Raw genomic sequence first — 24,514 nt, forward strand, 5'->3', positions numbered from 1 at the left:
CGCTGTGAAAACAAACAGTATGTCGATAGGTTTGTTGAATAAAAGGTTTGAAAACAAGTTGAACGTTATATGAATCATGTTTGTATTCTCTGCTTTATGCCATAAACGACGTTATTTTCCCCTATCAAAGGGCCCCGCCACCATTCCCCTAAACTTTGGATAAAACACTAGACATATATTACAGAGAAATTTGCAGCATAAAGCAATTAAGTTGCATTTAACTATTTAAGTTTTTTCTTTCTTTTTGTATTCCTTTTTTCATATTTGTTTTCAGTTTGTTTTGAACCTGGTCGGCGTGGAGGCAGGACTGCCCTACCGGTCAGGAGCTTCGGAGCTGTACTGGACTAGGCCCATATCCTCGGGAGTGCAGACATACGACACCGTTCCTGTTGAATACCCGGTCACACAGCCACTGAAGAAACTGGAAGCAAATGCACAGGTTGGGTTTTTGTGTAAACTTAACTATTCATAAGCGTTAAAATATTTATTGCCATGAAGTGACTTAAAAACATTACGACCCTTATAGTTCAATTGTTGGGATTTAAAATATGCAGAGTGCAAGACTGGCCTTGTATATTAGTTGTCCGCCTAACTGCAAAGATGTCGTTGATTTAATCATTCGAGCACCGGAGCTCATCTTCTCGTTATACTATTACAAATGGACACCAGTACAAATTGATTCCCAGTAAATATATATTGCTAAAATGATCAATATAACTAAGAGTTAAGTCCATCGGTTGATATGCTAAATTGTAAATACTTCGTTATCTACTTGCATCGTAGCTAAATGTAAAGAATTCTTACATTGTTAACCGTCCTTACACATCAGATGTTGTTTTGGCCGATGAGTTCCAATTGCTTAAAGCTTTGCAAAATTTAAAAAGTATATTTAAACTATATAACAGGCGACAGGCGAGGCCGAATATGTGGACGACATGCCTGCCTACCCGGGCCAGTTAGAGGCTGCCTTTGTATTGAGCACTGTCGGAAGTGCAACCATTCAGAATATAGATTCTTCGGAAGCCCTGGTGAGTAAAATGTTGAATCCTATTCTGAAAATGATAAGTTAAATGTGGATTTTAAAGGTGATTTTATATCGGTTTTTCTTACAATTTGGCGTCGGTACTCTTCCTTGGATTGGATCACTTAGATACTGAAATGTTTATAACAAAGTTTTTTTTACATTAGCGGATCCAGAGGGGGGGGGCATAAAAAGGGCTGTATTCCGTTTGATGAAATATCGGAATAAGAAGAAAATTGTCGAAAACTGACATAAACTTGGTATCGATGTGTACAATTCATTGAAACTTACTAACTGAAGTACTACATAGTTTACAGTTAATTTATTTCCGCAGTTTTTTCGTATTTTTCCATTTAAAAAGATTGCTAAATATGTCTACCAAGTAGAATTCATTCCTTATGCGTGACTGGCTAGTCGATGCTATCATATGATATTACCAAGTTAGGTATATAGCTTAAATAGTCCAACTGTTTAGGGTAAGCCTTCGTAGCACAGTGGATACAACACCGGATGGCAATTTTGGCGACACCGGTTGGAACCCGGTCTCCGATTCGATTTTATTTTACATTTTGGTATTTTTTTTACAATTATGATATCAAAGAGTAAAACAATTTTATTAAACAAATGTCCTGAGAATCGTTACAGAAACAAACCTTTTTGGTGCCAATCTGGTGAACAGTCCCTTTAAACCGACAAGTTTACCGTTTCATTTCAATTTAGGAGAACAAAAAGTACTTCATTACGCCAAAAATGCACCATTTTTGACTAGATATATTGTGAAATATAAAATCAAGGTAAATGCCCCCAAACAAAATGAATTTCGATTCTTAGGGACAGGCGAAGGACATGAGGTACATGTTCATCCCCTCTCACGTTAAATCCTGGATCCACCCCTGGTTCATGTTTAATGACAATATCAAAACTTTTCAGAAAATGCCTGGTGTGATTAGGGTTATCACCGCTAAAGACATTGTGGGAACGAACAATTGGTTCCTACCCGGCCCTCCTGCAAGAGAAGTATTCACTTTTGATAAAACATTTTGCCGATTGTCCAGAACTGTGTTAAAGTTAACAAAAAAATGAGCAAATTGTTCAGAATGGTGATAAAGTAAACAACGTATTGGGCCAATTGTTCAGAACTGTGTTAAAGTTAACAACATTATTAACAGCATTCTTGCTGATTTTCAAAGGGGAACTATTTCCGAAGCCATTTATTTGAATAAAACAATCACATTTGTAAGAAAGACTTCAGAGCACAAGTGTATCCATGAAACTTCCAAAGCAGTAAAGTTAAAAGGTTTTTTTTACAACGTTAACAATGACGATAATTTTTAACATCTTTGTTAACTTGAACGAAGTTCTGAACAATTGGCCCATTATGATTTTATAATTAAATAATTGAGTATGTCAACTGAAATATGCTTATTTTATAGCATCATAGGGCATATTTTTAATTAACAGAATAGTTTAATCATCATTTAGATAAAAGAAGTTGTATTGTTTTATTTATGTTTTTAGATGTTGGCAAGCCAAAAGGTTGAATACTGCGGACAACCAGTTGCAATTGTCTTAGCCGGTACAACAAATATTTTATTATTACCTACAATGTTCTTACTACGAGGGCACTCTCGAAATATATTAAATAAAAATAAATTCAAACAACCTATAGCTCGACAGTGATTGTGATATTTACTTATAATGGATTATTTTGTTCAACTCACTTGACTAAAATATTGATCAAAACTAAAAAAGCATATGATTTGTGTCAATTAAAAATATAGTAGCATATTTTTGCTCTTTTTTTGACATGGGAATTTGTGGCTACGTAGCTATAGATAAAAAAATCATTTATAAAGGCTTATAAAAAAGTTAAATTGCTTGCTGTACACAAATCATATGCTTTAATTGTTTTTGCTATTAAAGTAAAAATCTTTTGCATCGACCTATATTGTGCATATTTAAATAAGGAGCATTTCAATTTACATCACAGTTATCTCTCTTTTCCCGCATCGATACATATATCGGTTCAACTCGTATTGCAACGAGATCTTAAAAGAAAATGAAATTTGATGTCGTCTGATAAAAGAGATACAATAAGTCTGTGTTATAGCTGTCCATGAACCAACCAGTTCACTATAGTAGCATTAAACTATTCTTTAGGTAAAAGACACACATTTGTAGAAACGCTTAATAAACTAATGTGACATACGTACCGCCACAAGACAACATATAACACCCATATTTTAACATCGTTATTAAAGGGACTGTACACCAGATTGGCACCAAAAAAAGTTTTTTTCTGTAACGAATCTCAGGATAATCTAATAGAATATGTAACGCTTTCTTTATCCTAATTATAAAAAGAGTACCAAAATGTAAAAAAAAAATGTGTCGGAGACCGGATTCGAACCCGTGTCGCGAAAATTACAGTCCAGCGTCATATCCACTGAGCTACGACGGCTTACTCTAATGGGGTGACATAATTAAGCTATACACATACCTCGGTAATATCACGTGATAACACCGACTAGCCAAGCACGCATAAGGAATGAATTCTACCTGGTAGACATACCCAGTAATCTTTTTAATGAAAAAATACGAAATAACTGCTAAACTTAAATGAATTTTAAACAATGTGGTAATTCAGTTAGTAAGTTTCAGTGCATTGTACACATCGATGCCAAGTTTATGTCAGTTTTCTCTTTTATTTTCGCTATTTTATCATACGGAGTACAGCCCCTTTAATAACAGAGTTATTTTTTCCCTTCCTTAACAGCCGACTACGGAACAGCATTGGGTGCAGTGTACGCTGTGAAAGTGACGTACAGTGGTGTCACGAAGCCAGTTCTCTCCCTTGATGATGCTATTCAGCAGAAGTCGTTTTTCCCGAAGCAGTGCGATGACCTTGTCGTCGGTGACCCTGATGGTAGGTGAAAATTGAACTCTATGTGGTGATAGTTATGGCATGTTAGCACATGTTCACTACTCTTATTATTTACGATTTTGAAAAGAGGAATGGGTCCCGTGTAAATAAAGATCGTAGGCTTAAATTAAAATTTAAAATTAATTTTCCAGGATAAGACAACAGCTACCTCCAGCCGGCCAATCATAGGCCTGCAAAAGTGTTTGATAAATCTCACACACAACTGTTTTTGCTGTCGGATATTTCAACTGGTAAATCTCGTGCAAATCGTGCACCTACACAAGGACGTTCTTAATACTACAGAAATGTTTGTTTCCTGTGCTTTCCTGACATTTTTCTCCTACAAATGTATGGTATCGGACTGAGAAACAAGCAATACACTTTCTGTTGTCTAAGTCGGATAGATCACGAGTAGCCGTTTGATATGGAATTATCAACTCGCTACGCTCGCTGATAAATTCCATATCGAATCCCGTGATCTATCCTATACTTAACCTCGTTTTACGGAAACTGTTTGTCAATAAAAATATTGCAAGTAATTTCATAGCATAGATTCTTCCCGTAGCTTTATGTGTGTTCTTGAGTACTCTTGCACTGCGTGAGGATAACGACTGAGGTATCTTACTGAAACGGGACCCATACAGGTATAAGACTCCTGCCGACGAATGAATATTTATAATTTCACATGAAAAAGTACAGAAACAAGCACAGTAGCACAAGCACAAACACGCACAAGCACACCCAAATTCATTCTAATCAATACCGCAATTAAATTAATAGACACAGTTTCAAACGCTCGGAAAATTGAACATCGTTGTAAACAAAGGTTGTCAATAATCGTTGAAACGACGTTGTTCAATTAACAATAATGTCAAATCACAAACAGAAAGAAAGGGAGCATCAGTCTCCGAGATAATTATATTTCACATCCTTGTTCACTGTGTTTCAGTGTTTATTTTTTTATTAAATTTGTTTTAGGTGCGATTGCCCAGTCTGCAAAGAAGTTATCTGGCACAATCTCCATGGGGCATCAGTATCACTTCCACATGGAAACACAGGTGATTTTCTTGAATTCAGACCAACATTAACAAGGACAATAAAGAGTTGCATTCGTCTTTCAAATGGACAATCATTTGGTCAACCATTGAAACGACGACATAAAGATACAAAATGAAAACAGACGAACCGAAAATTTAGGAAAACTTTAACTGAAACAATTCCTACACATAAAAACATAATTTATGACCAAAAAATCAAAACAAAACCAGAGGTTCCTGTAATCACATCTTTACCACTTTCAGGCGAGCGTGTGTGTCCCTAAGGAAGACGGTATGGACGTGTACACGACTACACAGTGGATCGACTTTGCCCAGTCTTCCATATCGCAGGTCACCGGGATGCTAAAGAGCAGGTAGTGTGCATAGTTTCTGTGTACTGTAGAGCAAAAACGAGGCAATGCCTTTATTATTATTTTTTATGCCTCCCGAAGGTGGGCATATTAAAATCGCACCGTCCGTCCGTCCGTCCGTCCGTCCGGCTCTGTAACTTTCCCTTGTATGGACAGATTTTAAAATAACTTGCCACATGTGTTCCACATACCAAGTCGACGTGTGGCGTGCAAGACCCGTGTCCCTACCTCAAAGGTCAAGGTCACACTTAGTGTTTATTCACAATGGAGTGCTGCATATAAGGACATAGAGTATAGGTTGTCGTGTCCGGGCTGTAACTTTCCCTTGTATGGACAGATTTCAAAATAACTTGCCACATGTGTTCCACATACCAAGACGACGTGTCGCATGCAAGACCCGTGTCCCTACCTCAAAGGTCAAGGTCACACTTAGTCTTTATTCACAATGGAGTGCTGCATATAAGGACATAGAGTATAGGTTGTCGTGTCCGGGCTGTAACTTTCCTTTGTATGGACAGATTTTAAAATAACTTGCCACATGTGTTCCACATACCAAGACGACGTGTCGCGTGCAAGACCCGTGTCCCTACCTCAAAGGTCAAGGTCACACTTAGTGTTTATTCACAATGGAGTGCTGCATATACGGACATAGAGTATAGGTTGTCGTGTCCGTGCTGTAACTTTCCCTTGTATGGACAGATTTTAAAATAACTTGCCACATGTGTTCCACATACCAAGACGACGTGTCGCGTGCAAGACCCGTGTCCCTACCTCTAAGGTCAAGGTCACACTTAGGTGTTTATTCACAACAGAGCTAGTGCTGCATATAAGGACATAGAGTATAAGTTGTCGTGTCCGGGCTGTAACTTTCCCTTGTATGGACAGATTTCAAAATAACTTGCCACATGTGTTCCACATACCAAGACGACGTGTCGCATAACAGACCCGTGTCCCTATCTCAAAGGTCAAGGTCATACTTGGGTGTTTATTCACAATGGAATGCTGCATATATAAGGACATAACAATGTAGGTTGTCAAGTATGGGTGGTATTTTTTTATGTTCAAAGGCAATTTAAAATAACTTGCCATATGTATTTGACACGTAAAGGCAAGATCAACTTTTCATGTACTGACTTTGTTCATAGGTCAATGTCACATTCGGGGGCATTCGTCACATACTGTGACAGCTCTTGTTTTATTATTATTATTATTATGATTATTATTACTTTTTTTGAGGGGGGGGGGGCGTAATGGCTTAATAACTGGGCTTGTACTTGACGATTTATTTCCTCTCTTAACATAGACTGTTCAGGTTTTCAGGGAGGGGGGCGGGTAGATATGTTTGTTTTCGTCGTTTTTCATTCTCTTTACTAACACTGTTTCTTTCCGGGGGGGGGGGGGGGGGGTTCTGTGTTTGAATAAGTATTTTCCCCACTCTCTTGAGAAATATAATGATATCACATACGGATACATGTACGCATGTACGGTTGTATGTATTTTTGTATTCATATATTTTCACTGTAGTTTGCATAGGCCCTATCGTTCACTATCTTATTCTTATTAATTTGTTTCAGTATCAATGTCCAAGTAAAACGTTTAGGCGGGGCTTATGGGGCGAAGATCACACAGAACAATTGGATTGCCGCTGCATGCGGTCTCTCAGCTTTCCTCACAAACAGGTTTGAAATTATGACAGCTATGTCTTTTAAGTTGAACAACATGGACTGTCAAAGTATAGTCTTAACAAAAAAGAAACTGCCATACCATAACTATGTTCATGACACTGCGTAGTATCTTTCCAGAGTTCCTTAGTCCCGTTTTCAAAATACACGCATGACTGTTTTGGAATGCGCATTATGTCCTGAAACTAAACTTATGTGAACATAAATGTATATAAACATTGCTGTTTGTTATTTCTGGTATTTTTTTTCAACAAGTTAAGAAATGAGTCAAGTAAAACTCTATTAATACGATGTATCTTATAAAACCCTTTCAGGCCAGTGAAACTGAGACTTACACTGGGAGACAATATGAAGATGTTGGGCAAACGTTACCCCTTTAGGGCTGACTACCAGGTTGGTTAAACAATATTTATGCGAAAAGCTACGGAAACAAGCACAGTAGCGAAAGGTTTAAACATAAACCCGGTTAAATGGCACTGGGTAAACGCCAGACACATAAAACATAAAATCATAAACAAGAAACATGGAAGAACAGCACAAAACTCCACAAGCAGCACAGTGCATACATACTTTATATAAAAAAACTAGGTAGGTTTATCAAGGATTGTTAGGTACCACCTTGGAACGGTCAGTAAAATGTAAATTTACTGGGGATTTAAACCAATTTATGTGCACAAACCTCACTCTTATCCCAACAATCCTAAATAAAGATAAAACGCATGGTAAATCTTATCAAAGTATGCATTAACTTTAGGAAACTTAACAATAAAACAAAAATATTAAACCTATAGGTAAACCCCAAGTACTTCTACAAGCCTACAAACTCCTTTAGGGCTGACTAACAGTTTGGTTAAGCAAGTCTTAAAACCCATTTAGAGCTGACGACCAGGTTGGTTAAATTAGTCTTCATACCCATTTAAGGCTGACGACCAGGTTGGTTAAATTAGTCTTCATACCCATTTAAGGCTGACGACCAGGTTGGTTAAATTAGTCTTCATACCCATTTAAGGCTGACGACCAGGTTGGTTAAATTAGTCTTCATACCCATTTAATGCTGACGACCAGGTTGGTTAAATTAGTCTTCATACCCATTTAGGGCTGACGACCAGGTTGGTTAAATTAGTCTTCATACCCATTTAAGGCTGACGAACAGGTTGGTTAAATTAGTCTTCATACCCATTTAAGGCTAACGACCAGGTTGGTTAAATTAGTCTTTATACCCATTTAAGGCTGACCACCAGGTTGGTTAAACAAGTCTAAAAATCCATTTAATGCTGACTACCAGGTTGGTTAAGTCTTCAAACCCATTTAGGACTGACTACCAGGATGGTTAAACAAGTCTTAAAAGTTCAAACCCATTAAAGGCTGAGTACCAGGATGGTTAAACAAGTCTTCAAACCCCATTAAGGGCTGACTACCAGGTTGGTTCAACAAGTCTTTAAACCCATTTAGAGCTGACTAATATCCATACCAATCTTATCGATTTAAAGGACCTTATTGCATCCAGTTTGTTGGTTTGTAATGCAATTAGAAAATGTATTATCCATATTTCTCAAAACCAAGAATGGTGCATTCATGTTTGTCATGTTCAGAATATCTAACCAAGTTTTTTTTACAAAGAAGGATAGGATAATATATAGTATATACACCAATGTTAAAGATCGACACTACGACGTTATATCAATAAAAAAAATTGGGGGGGGGGGTAGGCTTATTTGCCCTCTATATATTTTATATATTGTAAACTATTTATAGAACAATAAATATAAGTTACGTGGTTAGAGTGACCCGATATGGGACACAAGAGGCAAAGGAAACCATTTCGGTTAAGAGCGTCGACATCCTATTCACATTGATCAGTGAAATATTTCATTTATTCATCAGAATTGTGTACGATATGATTTAGTGACCGAATATGGAAAAATATGGGGTCATCGATTCAAATACTTTAGGTAACCCTAGTCACTATCGAACGTAATATTGTATGAGTACTCTGTTCTGAAATGTCTTTTGTTTGTCATTGCATAACACCAGGCATGGACAAGAACTGGGGTATATTTCGAAATAAGTCCTAGGGTAATCACCAATTGCTGTCTCTTCAGCAAAACCCAATGACCCCTTTGGAATAAGTACATTGTATTTGCATGGGCTTTCCTAGAACACAAGTTTTGAATAGCATACACAAACAAAAATTTAAAATCGTCTTGTCTTTTTATAGATTAAACGTTCATATTGTATAACACGCGTGGGATTATGACGTCATAGTTTCAATATTGCGCTCCGATTGGTAACCAACGGTATACGACGTTAAAAATATCATCTATTATTTTTTACAAACGTATCATGTCAGTTACATTTTTTTATAACAAATACTCAATTTCAGGAGATACTGTTATTTTTTTTAGCATAATGAATAATTATTTAAAATGTGTTTGCTTGTGTTTATGTTGTATGAACGCAGTTGGACAAGCGAGCAAATTACCAAGCTCGCGTGCTCTACCGCTTTCATACATCATAAATGTAAGTCAAAATGCGATAAATCCTTAATTTTACCACGAGTTGTCAATATCTGACTTCTTCGTTCACAGGCGGGTTTCACAGACGCAGGTCAGCTGAACGCCGTCAAGGTGACTTACTACGCGGACTGTGGCGTCAGTGCAAATGATAACTCACTTCCTTCCATGCAGACGTGGGCTAACAACGGTAACACCACCGCCCGTTTAATCAAAACGCAAAACTAATGTGATTCAATAAATACAGAAACTTCCATTTACTATATTGGTATTAGAATGAATGTACCTGTAGTTTAAAATGTTAATTTTCCTGCATTGAAATGTTTAAGTACTTTTTAGAAAGGAGATCCTCCGGAAGTGAATTTCAGTTTGATCGAAACTGTGAATTTGACAGTCCAACACTAATGAAATCGTTTTGCTCACTTCATGAATGATAGGATAAATGACGTTATTATAATTATTTAAGGAGGACACTTGTGTCCCCCTAAAATTAGGATTTATTACGACAAAGGATCAATACAGTAAAATGAATTACAAGTGAACCAGAAAAGAAAAAATCAGATCACAAAACTCTAAAAGTTGACAAATTACTCTTTGACATACTTGCTTTGTAAGTGATATAGTTAATTTACATTTGATGTTCAACTTTAGCGTATGCCTGCAACAACTGGTCGATTGACTGTGTGGCCGTCAAGACCAACACTCCGGCTAACACTGCTGCTAGGTCGCCAGGTATATAGACTCTGTAATTAAATGTAATGCTATATTTGAACACCTTGACCTGGTTTCACAAACAAATATTAGTCGCCAAGGCTCTTCGCCCACCTGATTTGATGGTTATTCTTACTGTGCAATCAGATGATAGGATTTCTCGTTTTAGTTTTTTTTGTAAAACTGGCCCCTTTTGACTTAGTCTTACAGTTATTGTAAAAGAAAATACTGAACACTTAATGAGAAATTATCCTTCTTTAACATTTATGATATATATGCTAGGGCCCTAAGACAAGTTTAACAATTTTTAGTCCGAAATGGTGCATTTTGGGCGTATTTTATTACTTTTAACTGAGGAATAAAAAGTGAACTTGAACGCCTTTAGGGTGGAGGGGCACTGGGTTATATATGGGGCCTATATAGGCCTATATAAGAGGTCCTTTCTGTCACAAAATAATCAGTGTGTGTAGCTACAAAAGTTGTGCCACTTACATATACAACTTTATAGCAATGGTGGTCAGCATAAGAACTAGTGCACCTGCGATTTGTGTAATATTTAACAATGTTGGTCAGCATAAGACTTGGTGCACCTGCGATGTGTGTGATATTTCAGCAATGTTGGTCAGCATAAGACTTGGTGCACCTGCGATGTGTGTGATATTTCAGCAATGTTGGTCAGCATAAGACTTGGTGCACCTGCGATGTGTGATATTTCAGCAATGTTGGTCAGCATAAGACTTGGTGCACCTGCGATGTGTGTGATATTTCAGCAATGTTGGTCAGCATAAGACTTGGTGCACCTGCGATGTGTGTGATATTTCAGCAATGTTGGTGAGCATAAGACTTGGTGCACCTGCGATGTGTGTGATATTTCAGCAATGTTGGTCAGCATAAGACTTGGTGCACCTGCGATGTGTGTGATATTTTTAAGCCATGCTGGTCAGCATGAGAACTGGTGCACCTTCTTTATTTGACATTTCACTTTGTCTAAAAAGAGTTTGAAAATTGTCTTAAAATAATTGTGACCGGTGACATTTCAGTATGTCTAACAGAAATATTTGAAAATAATTGTGTCTGTGCAGCTTAAACAGTATCATTGCAATGCACATACATTACATAAAACTTATAGCAATTTTGGTAAGTATTGGAAATTGTGCATCTGCAAATTTTGTGACATTTCACCACATCTGACAAGAGTTATGTCCCTTGATTTAGTACAAAACGGTGATATAAGAATAGCAGATATTTATCAGTAATGCCCACTATCTTTAAGTTAAATCCTAACCCAGTATGTAACAATACCTGTGTACAGGGGCATATGAGAGTATTCGCAATCTTTGTAATAGCTGTATTTTTACTTGGTGAACATGTTCAAGCTTATATTTCATAAGTTTCCTTGCGTTGCTATCAATCAAGAACTATAATTTAACGAACAATATAAGTAGTAGATATACAATGTATTATAAAGTTTTGTATGCTCACTCCGATTCAGACAGTTTACAGTAAAACAATCTTAAAAGAAAACTTAGAATGTGGTTGCATCCTCGAATATACATTTAAATATGCAAATTCTAGTAAATACTGACTTTTATATGTCAAACCCCTCTTATTCAGGATCCCTTCCTGCGATATTCATCATGGAGACCATCATGGAACACGTGGCCAAGACTGTCGACAAAGATCCTACTGATGTCCGTATCCTCAATCTTTTTAGTAATGGAGCGGTAAGATTAACTTAATTTCTGTTTTGTAATGGAACGGAACGATAAATATATAATAAATCTCATTCGATCTTTTGAACGATAAATATTGCGTTCATTTTTCATGAACCAGTTGACCTTTCATGTTCTCTGTAGGCGGAGTTTTCGCAAGATAGACCTAAACCATGCATATGTAAAACACAAATTACAAAACCTCAATAATTTTCTTGATTAACGCGAAAATTATAACAACCAAAGTCATTTTACAAAACATATAAAGTAATGAAAAGGGAAAAATGTAAATTTACATAAGGATTGTTTCATATTTTTCGTGAGCACATTTTGCACGAAAAAATAAGAATCTGACAGTTGAGGCGAATTCAAGCAAACCCGTTATTGGAACTATTGAAATACCTCATTTTCAATTTATCTTGTATGTAAAGCCACACAAAATAAGAAGACAATATTGTATCAAACTTAAGAATATGGGGATAAAAGTTAACAAGCATGGACCATTTTCTTGACTCTATGCGTAAAACGATACTTTGATGACAATAATACAAGCCAATGGAAACTCTTCTTTGAAAATTTACTGACATTTTGTATTTGCAATAAGAAATTGATAAATCTTTCATGAATTGTCAGGATATTGTACATTTTTGAATGAAGTTATTGAAGCAAAGAGCAAAGTAAAACAAGTCTTTGACTTGAATGAAGTAAAAAACAACAGTTAAATGGAATTAAAAAAAAGCGTGTATAATTAAGGAAATGCGCTATTTATCAAACAGTAGTATGACAAAGATATTTTGAACACATGTTCGATTAAAAAACAACTATTTTTATACAAGATACAATTGATTTAATATGATTCACTATGATGATATAGCGTGTAGCGCCCAAGACCCGTGTCTGTACCTCGAAGGCCAAGGTCACGTTTAGAGGTCGAACGTTGAAATGATCCTTATCTAGATTGTATCTTGACCATACATTGTATGATTTTCAGTAGGATTTTCAAAAATACTTGCTATGAATATTCAGCATGATTAGGTGGCTTGTCACGCACAAGACCCAGGTCTGAACCATAAGGTCAAAGTCACGCTTAGAGGTCAAACGTTCAAATGATACTTGTCCGGGCTGTATCTTGACTATGTATTATAGGATTTAAAAAGGCTTGCCATGAAGGTACACCATGATGAGGTGGCGTGTCGCGCACAAGACCAAGGTCTGCATCACAAAGGTCAAGGTCACGCTTAAAGGTCAAAATTTAAAATGATTACTGTTGATAGGACTATACCTTGTACGGGCCGCCTCTTAACAAATTCTTTAAGATGAATATTCATCAAGATAGGACGGCGTGTTTCATTCATTTTAGGATTTTCAAAAATACTTGCCATAGAAGTTCCCCATGGCCAGATGGAGTGTCGAAGGTTTCACGGATATGTGTCGGTGTGTCTGTCCGGCCGTCCGGACTGAGCCCTGTCCGGGCCGTATCTTTCATCATCCAATAAAAATTATATTCTTATTGTTCAACTTCACGTTATTCTGTATTGCAATTGCATTAAAGAGCATAACGTCTGTATAAAAGGCTCTTTCAGCAGTCTATATATGTCGAAATGTGGCGTCTAGTTTGCATTTAGAACTGTATGTTGATATGTACTATATGTGAAAATTAAGGAGAAAAAATAAAGATTTACTTAAATCTGTTCAGAAACCGAGTGGTAAGAATTACTAAACTCTGTGCAATAATGGAGCATTAAGATTAACTGAAATTTGTGCCGAAGTGGAGTGGTAAGATTTTTATTAATCTGTGCAGATTTAGAGTAACGTAGCGGTAGTGTTTAGTTCTAAAGTACGTGCAGTAATGGAGCAGTGATTTTTAGTACTTAAGTCCGTGCAGTAATGGAGCGGTAATATTTAGTACTTAAGTCCATGCAGAAATGGAGCGGTGATATTTAGTACTTAAGTCCATGTCAAATCAATTTAAATTTTGTAAAACACACTCAAAGGTTAACATTCCTTGAGGTCCCATAGTCTGCTCATTATCTGTGATTTAACAAGGGGTTACAAAGTGACAAGCCGTCAAGAGGTCGATTGCAAAAGGTACTTGAATAATCCAAATAAGAAACTCTTACGAACATATTTATTGTTTGGTATCAAGTGGTCCTTTGAGTACTTTCCCACTCAAATGATAACCTTATTATACACATCATCTCTTCCATTTTGTCATTATTTGTTGGCATAAAAGTCCTAGATGTAGAGGGGTTATGCGATATTTACTCATGTTGCATGAACTGACTTATAAATAGTATATGCTTGTAACGTAATGCTAACTGTTTCTATGACAATAACACTGTTCACTTGTTTATATGAATGTAAATTTTGGCTATAAAAACAGAAATGAGATTATACTTAATCTGTCTGACTTCCTTGTTGGTTTTTGATAGCATATCTGTTCTTTGGACCAATGGCACATCAGTATTCTTTACAGCGAAAAAAATCAGCAATACGATATCATTTACGGATAGTTTCTTATTTTTCGTGCGTTTAAGCATCATATTTCATGAACGCACGAACAATAAGAATCAATCCTTACACTGATAGTTTTTCCTTTTCTTTACTTTATTATGTTTGATTTAAAATTGTTCGCGAACAAGTATTTAATAACTGTTACAATAACGGATAGGAAATAATCGATTTCTTTAAATTCATGTTTTACATATGCATGATCTAGGTGAGTCAGAAGTCACGTGAGGTCGACCGGTACATTAAAAAATGTGCGCAGATTTTATCGTACAGAAAGAGTCAAGTGCGCATAGAAATATTGAGAGAGAGAGAGAGAGAGAGAGAGAGAGAGAGAGAAAGAGAGAGAGAGAATCCTTTATACACCATAATGAAGGGACAAACAAACACTACATTTGAAGACCAGCGAAATATGGCTATAAGATGCCAATTAATGACAATCATAAAATGAGGCATACTGTAAACTAAGTCTGACCCAGATTAAACTTACTTCTGGACGGAATATATTTTCTCGGCCCGAAAAAAACACACTTTCCATTGGCCATGGGTAAAAAAGCCCTAGGTTTTTGGCTGTGCGGCTACCTTCACGCACCATTTTATCTAAGGGCAGGCATTTAGCGGTATATTTTGATACGTTCACATTAAACACATATATCTAGGTGGACCCGTTAACGAAGATGCCATTAACCGACTGCCAGCTGCAGACGCAGGTTCCCGGCTTAATGTCTAGTGTGGGCTACGCTGACAGGAAGACAGCGGTGGAGGATTTCAATAAGGTACAATTTGCAAGGGTCTCAAATTCGAATATAGACTCAGACTCAGAAAAGTACATTTATTAATTTACAAAAAAAACTATCTTTATTCAATTGGTTTTACAAAAATTTGCAATTTTGTCATTTGAGTCTGAACTCAGACTTAAGACTGTTCGTAAAAACGACCTAAGGGCACATGATTACGCATAGTCTCGAATCCGAATCTAGACTCAGTAAAGAACTTTTATTATTCACATGAAAATCATTTTTTCCATTCCTTTTACAGCGTTTACGTATGTGAATAATAGTAAACTTTCAAATTATCAAATTCAACAATTTTCACCTAAATAAGGAGAATTACAATGAAATGGAGATTTAAAGTTTTGAGTTTTGAGTATAGGGTCGTATTCATTAAGCTTCTTAGCGAAGTTTTTAACTAAGTGATTTTTTCGTATATTTAACAACGAATATTTTAAACACCCTCTAATTTTTATCAAATGTATTCGTATGTCTTTATTACTTGGAAATTTTCCTTGCATATTTTCATATTTTTGTCGTAAAATATTGTTAGTTTCCCCCCCGGAACTCAGACGTGTGATTGTAAGTTATGATGGGTTTTGGTTAAATTGTTGTCTGCTTTGCAAGTCCCAATCGTTGCAATTGCAGTATTAATAACTGCACTTATTTTCAAAAGGCTATATCCAAAACTGCCAGTATTTCGTCCAGACGACACTTGTTTTAGTTTTCTCATCTTAAAGCTACAGAAATTTCGTTCATATCAACCAAAAGTAGACTTCAGTCATTTCCATTGCAGTATAAATAACTGCACTTTTATTCTCAAGCTTCTAATAGAAACTGTCATTGTCCAGATGACACTTGGTTTAGTTTATTGCCTATCTTAAAACTCTATAAATTATTACGTTCGTATCAACAAAAAGTAAGACCTAGGTATCTTTTATTGTCACATGGCTTATCTCAGTATTTTAAAAAGATTTTAATGCAACTCTTCGTGAGATTTAACAGTTTTGTTTTGTCATTTAGTCTAGACCACTTCGTGAGATGCATAAATATGACTTAATGAGCTTTGTAAAGATATGCCGCACATATAAATCTGAAAAGCGAACCAAAGAGTTCACTTACATAACGAATAGCTGTGAATAATTAATCTTCATACCTATATTACAATATCAACTGTGAGCTTTTTTGTGATGCGCATTAAACCAGCTTCAGGAGCCACGATTACAAACAGTCTCATGTCTGAGTTCAGCAGTGGCCAAAGTGCAATTTTGTTTTCATTGCAACTTTCTTTCTAGTTTAGTTTTGATGATGAAATTTGAATTTTATACTTTTCAAAATTGCACAATTATTCACATTTATATTTGTAAAAAAATAAATGATTATGTGTATCTAAAGGTTAAAATTAGTAATATAAAGTGTTTTTCTGACTCTAGACTTGGACTTGGGACTTTTGTTTAATCATGGCCCAAGAAATTGCAAAGGTTTTGGAAATTGTTGCATCAACATCAATCTGAAACTGTTTTAAGTACCGTTGTTTGGTTTTTCATAAATTATGATCAATAACTATATATCACGCCTCCAAAATGAATGACGCAACCCCATTGGTCCAGGACTTGTCACACTGTGACCCCATAATTTTACATATTGGGTCACTTTCCGATATAGTTTTCTTTGGCGTAAATGTCTATGTCGGCCAATATGTCAATTCCCCCCACCCCCACCCCCACCCCCGTACCTGACGTTTTGATGACACTTTTTATTTACGATTTCAATTACATACAATAGTTATCTAAACAACGAGAAACAAATGATCAAGTATACCACCTGGCTAATGTAGTATATGGTAGATAACCCACTTATGTCCATGACCTTCCAATAAGCTGCGTCTGTATTCTTAAACCGTCTTAAGTCATTTCTTAATTTTAATCGATTTCCTAACATTTCATATTCAAATATAAAGAAAGTACACGTGTTTTAACATCAATGTAATGTATATTACACAAACACACTGAATATGAAGTATTTTAGATTATTGAATTATTTAAAAAATATGACCGTTGATATACTTTACTGAGGCAAATGACTTGAGCTAGAAAACGACTTTAAATGTTTGATAAATGCTGGCCATGGTTCTTTTTATAGACAAACCGTTGGAAGAAGAAGGGCCTGTCTGTGGTGCCACTCAAATTTGGCATAGACTGGCGGGGAGTTAGGTACGGGAGTCAGGTAGCAATATTCTGGCCCGATGGCACAATCGCAATCACGCACGGAGGAATCGAGCTTGGCCAGGGCGTTAATACAAAGGTGAGAACAATCTTGGATTGATAAGTGTTGTGTTTTTAAATACGGGAATAAATATTGAGCAAGTATTTAGTTTTTTTGTCATTTTCGTAAATTGCATTATCAAATATTGATGCATTCCTTGCATCGGGTTGATAAATGAGCTACGACGTAGGCTTTTGGGATTTTTTTCGGCTCAAAACCGCAGCATGTGAGCTGAATACCTGAATGGTATCGCATTTAACAGTTCGATAAATTAATAAAAAATGGTTTCGGTTTCAATGGGAACATGATACTTTTTCTTGGAAACCACTTAGAAACTAGAATACATGTTAATTCTGCAGTTTATTAAAGTAATGAATATAATGTAAACTTGACAAAAGCATTGACTTGAATGCATAGTGCTGTCTGATTGAAGTTCTCGTTGTCTGCTGTCCTTCTCGTGTATGAATACAAAACCTTATACAGAAAAATCAGACTTTCAGAGCTTATGATGGGCTTGCTGTCCTCATAATTTTCGTTTTATTTAGATTCGTTCAAAGTTGGTGCTTGTTCGTGTCTTACTAAATAATTTGTTTCATAGATGACTTTACCAGCATAAAATTGCGTCAAAGTACTAGGGCCGATTGTTTTAAACCTTGTTAACGTCATTATTGTTAAAGTTAAAAATAATTACTGCACTGGACGTTTAATGGACGCACTTGTGATTTGAAGACTTAAGGACTGTACTTGTTTTATGCAAGTTTATAAGCTTTTATGAAATAGTTCACCTTTTAAAGTTAACAAGGATGCATTTAAAACCTTGTAAAGTTTAACACAGTTCTGAAAAATCGCCCCCTTTAATAATTTATGACCTCATGTCATATGTGGTAGTATCCTCTTTCTGTACTACAGGCTGCGCAGGTTTGCGCCTACGAGTTGGGAGTTCCCATTGACCTTATCAAGGTGAAGGCCACCAACTCGAATACCACCGCCAACAGCATCACCACTGGTGGAAGCATTACCTCAGAAAATGTGTGCGCGGTAGGTCAGGATTTACACAACATTTGGAGAATTTAAATGTGTTTATAGAATTATGTTATTTAATTGCATTAGGCAATTTTTAGTATCATATACAGTTAGCCAATGCTTTCAGGGAGTTATCGAAGGCTGTAAGATACTGAATACTCACTCGTCTAGCACATATTCAAGCACACATACGGAATTTGTTGTGTTCCATATGGTCCTTCATATTCATATCAAACCAGTGGTTTCAGGGGTGATAGAATGCTGTAATATACTGAACGCTCATCTAGACAACACTAGGCATTTGTTCTGTAACATTTGCTCATACTCATTCATAACAATCCAATTGTTTCAGAGAGTGATAGAATGCTATAAGGTCCTGAACGCTCGTCTGGCCTAAATTATGCATTTGCATTGAATCATAGTATAATTATGCTTACTAAGTCAATGCAATCCAATTGTTTCAGGGAGTGATAGAATGTTGTAAGGTTCTGAACGCTCGTCTAGCTCCTGTTAAGGCCAAGCTCCCTGATCCAACTTGGCCCAACGTCATTGAGAAATGCTACCAGGATGGCATTGACCTCACATCAAGATACTGGTTTGTATTTGACTTTCGGGTCCTATCGCTTGTGTACTTTAAACAATAGCCCCTTTATATAGTGAAAACTTGATTTTCTAGAAAGGTATCGTTATATAAAAATCAGTAAAACAGGGATAACAACAACATATTATCAATATTAGTTCCGTTCATGGAGAATATCTTACAATTGTTCGACAAACAATGGATAATCTAGTGGTCTTTAGTCGTTTCTAGATATTCATACAGTCAATGAATTACGATTAAAAGTACAAAATTTATTATGTTCGACTTTCCTTACAAACTCCAAATGAGGGAGTTATGCCCCCTTTCCGAATTTGCAATATAAACATTGACTTCTAGACTCATTAGCTGCGGTTTGCGTACGATTAAAAAAAGCTTTTTCTTATTTATGCCTCAGAGTACGAATCTGCACACGGTGCATGTCAGCGTCTTATGTCCGTGTACGTTTAATGCGAGCTAGTCGTACTAATGCTTCTATTCCGTGTGCACGCATCTGCAGCTGGTGCATATCTACTACTAAACTTACATTTTCGTTATTTATTTTCGGACGGATGCAATATTGTGTTCGTCTTAAAATATGGATGCTGATTACAGGTTCAGACAACGTTCACATTGAGAAGGGGCCTAATGTCGAGGCGTCAATCAGGGTTGTGGTAGACATTTCCTGTCAGGGTTGTTGTAGGCTTGCTCTGTCAGGGTTGTTTAGACTTTTCCTGTCAGGTTTGTTGTAGGTTTGCTCAAGGTTGTGGTAGACATCTCCTGTCAGGGTTTTGGTAGACTTTTCCTATCAGGTTTGTTGTAGGCTTGCCCTGTCAGGGTTGTGGTAGACTTGCTCTGTCAGGGTTGTGTTAGACTTTTTCTGTCAGGGTTGTGGTAGACTTTTCCTGTCAGGGTTGTTGTAGGCTTGCTCTGTCAGGGTTGTGGTAGATTTTTCCTGTCAGGGTTGTTGTAAGCTTGCCCTGTCTGGGTTGTGGTAGACATTTCCTGTCAGGGTTGTTGTAGGCTTGCTCAGTCAGGGTTGTGGTAGACTTTTCCTGTCAGGGTTGTTGTAAGCTTGCCCTGTCTGGGTTGTGGTAGACATTTCCTGTCAGTGTTGTTGTAGGCTTGCTCTGTCAGGGTTGTGGTAGACATTTCCTGTCAGGGTTGTTGTAGGCTTGCTCTGTCAGGGTTGTTGTAGACTTGCCCTGTCTGAGTTGTGGTAGACTTGTCCTGTCAGGGTTGTGGTAGACTTGCCCTGTCGGGGTTGTGGTAGACTTTCCCTGTCAGGGTTGTGGTAGACTAACCCTGTCTTGGTTGTGGTAGACTTTCCCTGTCAGGGTTGTGGTACACTTACCCTGTCAGTGTTGTTGTAGACTTGCCCAGTCTGGGTTGTGGTAGACTTTCCCTGTCTGTGTTGTGGTACACTTACCCTGTCAGTGTTGTTGTAGACTTGCCCTGTCTGGGTTGTGGAAGACTTTCCCTGTCAGGGTTGTGGTAGGTTTGCCCAGTCTGGGTTGTGGTAGACTTTTCCTGTCTGGGTTGTGGTAGACTTTTTCTGTCAGGGTTGTTGTAGACTTGCTCTGCAGGGTAGTTGTAGGCTTGCCCAGTCTGGGTTGTGGTAGACTTTCCCTGTCTGGGTTGTGGTAGACTTTTCCTGTCTGGGTTGTGGTAGACTTTCCCTGTCAGGGTTGTTGTAGGCTTGCCCAGTCTGGGTTGTGGTAGACTTTCCCTGTCAGGGTTGTGGTAGACTTTCCCTGTCAAGGTTGTGGTAGACTTGCCCAGTCTGGGTTGTGGTAGACTTTCCCAGTCGGGTTGTAGTAGAATTTCCCTGACAGGTTTGTGGTAGACTTGTCCAGTCGGGGTTGGGGTTGACTTGCTCAGTCGGGGTTGTGGTAGACTTGCCCAGTCGGGGCTGTTGTAGACTTGCTCTATTGGGGTTGTACAAGACTTGCCCTGTTTGGGTTGTAAAAGACTTGACCAGTCGGGGTTGTGGTAGACTTACCATGTCGAGTTGTGGAAGACAACTTGCTCTGTCGAGGTCACTCGGGGTTATTTCTATGAGCCAAATGTTTAAACACAAACATGTACAATAATAAAAAAATAGTATACAAATAAACTTTTTATGTGAAATTCAACACTCGTTTTCCTATGATTTCAAGGCGGAATCCGGCACAATCGACACCGTTTCAGTACTACTCATACGGTGCTACCGTAACGGAAGTGGATTTTGACGTCCTCACGGGAGAACATACAATCGCAAGGGTAGACATTCTCTTCGACTGCGGACAAAGGTGTGGTTACGTACAATATTTGTTTGACGGTAGCTGGCTTGAATTTTAATGAGTGTATTAATAAAAGAATTTCTAGGGCTGGGATGTATTTTCATTATCATAATTATTAAATCTAATGCTACGAATTCGAATGCCGTCGCCTCGTATTGGACTACTGTGATTGTCCGGTTGTTTTCTTATCATATGATATATTTCATAACGCGTTTCATTTGAAACATTTTATTTATTTTTATTTAATCCTTTGTTTCATGATTAATACTGATTTTATGAACATATTCGTTTTATGAACTGGCCTATTATATTCAATAAGCATGGTATTATAATCTATATCAATATGTTCTTGTATTACGGTAGCGGATATTCGTTTGTATATCCGTATTGAGCATTTTTTGTTGTATGTAAATTCAAATTTGTCTGGACGGGTTACAGGTCATATTTATAATGCTGAACTGTCACCCCAATTAACTCAAACCATAGAAGTATTCAATGATTGTACTACTGTGTAACATATGAAATTGCTCATTCATAAGATTTGCAACTCAGCTTTTAATATGTATTAGTTGAACAATTTGGCATAACACTTATTGACAATTTTTGTAACAACAACAGCAATGACCTTTTATTACCTTTAAGTATGAGATTACATTGCTATGGTTTCGAATGTGATTTAGTAATACTATGAATTAAACACACAATTCATTCATATATTTGGTTATCTTTAGTACCAATATATTCCAATAATAAATTACATGACATATAACATATAGCACAAATCCTGCCTTAGACGTTGGGCAGGTAGAGGGCGCGTTTGTGATGGGCCTTGGCTACTGGCTCACGGAGCAGCTGCGCTTTGACCCAGAGACTGGGGCTCTAGTCACTGACAGCACTTGGGTGAGATAGCGCTTTCTTTTTTTAAGCATTGGATAAGGTGGAGCAGTGTATTGAGAGCACCTTGTTGTACACGACCCTAAGTATACGTTCCGTAAGCTGCCACATATACACCATAAATAAATATTTAATCGAATAGCAGCGTTGGGGTGGTGTTATAGAGGGATATTAATGTTTGTTGAGATTGACTATTGGATGTTTATGCACGTGTGAGGGATACAGTATGGCATTAGACAGGGTATTGGTTGTTAAGGCACAAGGTAGCTAGTGTGGTGGCAGGAGATGGAGTTCTTGGTACAAAAATACTACATTGTCTATGCTAGCATTATATTTTATTTTGTACTTTTCGTTCTTGTGTTTGCGGAGGTATTAACACATTACCTATTGTATTACCGCCAAGATTTATAGAATAAACATTTGTTTTCATCGTCGCAGGCCACACCTAAGTATCTGTATATTTACATTATAAGGAATACAAGCCACCTTCTTCGAAAGACATTCCTGTCGACTTTCGTGTGAACTTGGTGAAGAAAAATCCAAACCCAGCAGGGATCCTTGGCGCAAAAGGTGCTCATTTTGTTATCTCTTTTCTTCTGTTAGTCTGATTAAGATGATTTGAATACAGTGTTATACGAGAGCATGTGGACACCGCGGTGAATCGATCAGAAGTATAAGAAGTAATTGGTATGTGTATAGAGATATTTGTTACAGGTTTCTTTGTATGTACATTGAATTAAAACTTGATATACGTCTTGTTTGTAATATTTATGCGAAAAGCTACAGAAACAAGCTCAGTAGCAAAAGGTTTAAACATAAACCCAGTTTAATGGCACTGGTTAAACGCCAAAGACATATAACATAAAATTACAAACAAGAAACATGGAAGAACAGCACAAAACTCCACAAGCAGCACAATGCATACATACTTTATATAAAAAAACTAGGTATGTTTATCGAGGATTGTTAGATACCGCCTTGGAACGGTCAGTAAAGTTTAGAAAATTTAAAGAGTTTATAGTGATAGTATCGATTTTTAAAGGAAGATGATTATATTGTTATATTAAAGCGCATAATTTAGGTTATCACTTTCAGATAACATTTTAATGTATATTCATTATTTAGATGACTTGTGTAACATCAGTATCGCCACCTTATGCTTAAGTTGGTGTGTTTTTGCTTCAAACGATATTTTGTGTATATACCTTGTAACCCGTATCCTTTTTTGTGAAATTGGGGGAGGGGGTAAGGTTATTCACCCTCGCCGTCGGGTAATACCAATTCGGCGAGCACATTTTGTAAACTGAGCCGCTGACTAAGCATATACACACAGCCATTGTTTTTGGTTCGCATATACACGTTTTTGCCAAGTAATAGTTAGTGTTTATTTTTTGTCTTCTAGACAAGATTACCAGATGAGGCCAGGCGCGGCCCGGCGCCGACTTATCATTTAGAAGGCAAAAAGAAAATGCTTACTTTCTTAGTTAGTGGGTAGTGCGAAATGCAGCGCGAATGCCTTCATACTAGACAGTATTTGCTTAATGGATTTTCAGAGCTGTTTTAAACGATAAAATGTGAACTTGTCCTGTAATCCCATTTAAGGAAGCATGAGTCTGAACACTAAGATTAAAAAAACAACAAATATATTATTGTTGTTATTGATGTACACCCCTCGAACATACGGTATTTGGCATTTACCGCCATCAATAACCTACCGTGAACACCGATAATTGAGTTCTTACTTAAATTATTGTTTAATCAGCGATTGGGGAACCGCCTCTGCCCATGAGCTGTTCATCGCTGTTTGCAATCAACGCAATGCCAGTCGTTGCTTATATAATTGTATTCTTGCATTCATTGTACAATCAGCGGTTGGGGAGCCTGTTCAGCGCTCTTCACCATCAAACCTATGCCCAGTTGTTGCTTATATATTTGTGTCCTTACTACTTTCATTGTACAATCAGCGGTTGGGGAGCCGCCGTTGTGCATCTGAGTTGTTCAGCGCTCTTCACCATCAACGCAATGCCAGTCGTTGCTTAAATAATTGTATTCTTACTTTCATTGTACAATCAGCGGTTGGGGAGCCGCCGCTGTGTATGAGCTGTTCAGCACTGTTTGCTATCAAACACGCCATCCAGGCTGCAAGAAAGGACATCGGCAAAGATGACACCTACTTCCCGCTCAGTAAACTGTTTATTTCTTAAATGAAAAACATAGATATGATA

At 37.2% G+C, this 24,514-nt stretch overlaps 1 protein-coding gene across 2 annotated transcripts in view; it reads left to right on the forward strand.

The window, feature by feature from the left end:
* The window catches only part of LOC128229779 (xanthine dehydrogenase/oxidase-like), an 81,565-nt gene that overhangs the window by 11,089 nt on the left and 45,962 nt on the right, over positions 1-24,514 (forward strand). For both annotated transcript variants that reach the window (XM_052941601.1, XM_052941600.1), the window contains exons 15-34: positions 275-439; positions 906-1,028; positions 1,952-2,038; positions 2,540-2,597; positions 3,798-3,947; positions 4,923-5,002; positions 5,246-5,355; positions 6,927-7,031; positions 7,349-7,427; positions 9,623-9,737; positions 10,199-10,279; positions 11,873-11,982; positions 15,138-15,254; positions 17,391-17,552; positions 18,423-18,551; positions 19,001-19,131; positions 21,273-21,404; positions 22,172-22,295; positions 22,763-22,859; positions 24,363-24,473. In XM_052941601.1, coding sequence (XP_052797561.1) covers positions 275-439; positions 906-1,028; positions 1,952-2,038; positions 2,540-2,597; positions 3,798-3,947; positions 4,923-5,002; positions 5,246-5,355; positions 6,927-7,031; positions 7,349-7,427; positions 9,623-9,737; positions 10,199-10,279; positions 11,873-11,982; positions 15,138-15,254; positions 17,391-17,552; positions 18,423-18,551; positions 19,001-19,131; positions 21,273-21,404; positions 22,172-22,295; positions 22,763-22,859; positions 24,363-24,473 — 2,266 coding nt within the window. The remainder of the gene's footprint in view (positions 1-274; positions 440-905; positions 1,029-1,951; positions 2,039-2,539; positions 2,598-3,797; positions 3,948-4,922; positions 5,003-5,245; positions 5,356-6,926; positions 7,032-7,348; positions 7,428-9,622; positions 9,738-10,198; positions 10,280-11,872; positions 11,983-15,137; positions 15,255-17,390; positions 17,553-18,422; positions 18,552-19,000; positions 19,132-21,272; positions 21,405-22,171; positions 22,296-22,762; positions 22,860-24,362; positions 24,474-24,514) is intronic.

Source organism: Mya arenaria, chromosome 4 (genome assembly GCF_026914265.1).
Source record: "Mya arenaria isolate MELC-2E11 chromosome 4, ASM2691426v1".
NCBI classification, from domain to species: domain Eukaryota; kingdom Metazoa; phylum Mollusca; class Bivalvia; order Myida; family Myidae; genus Mya; species Mya arenaria.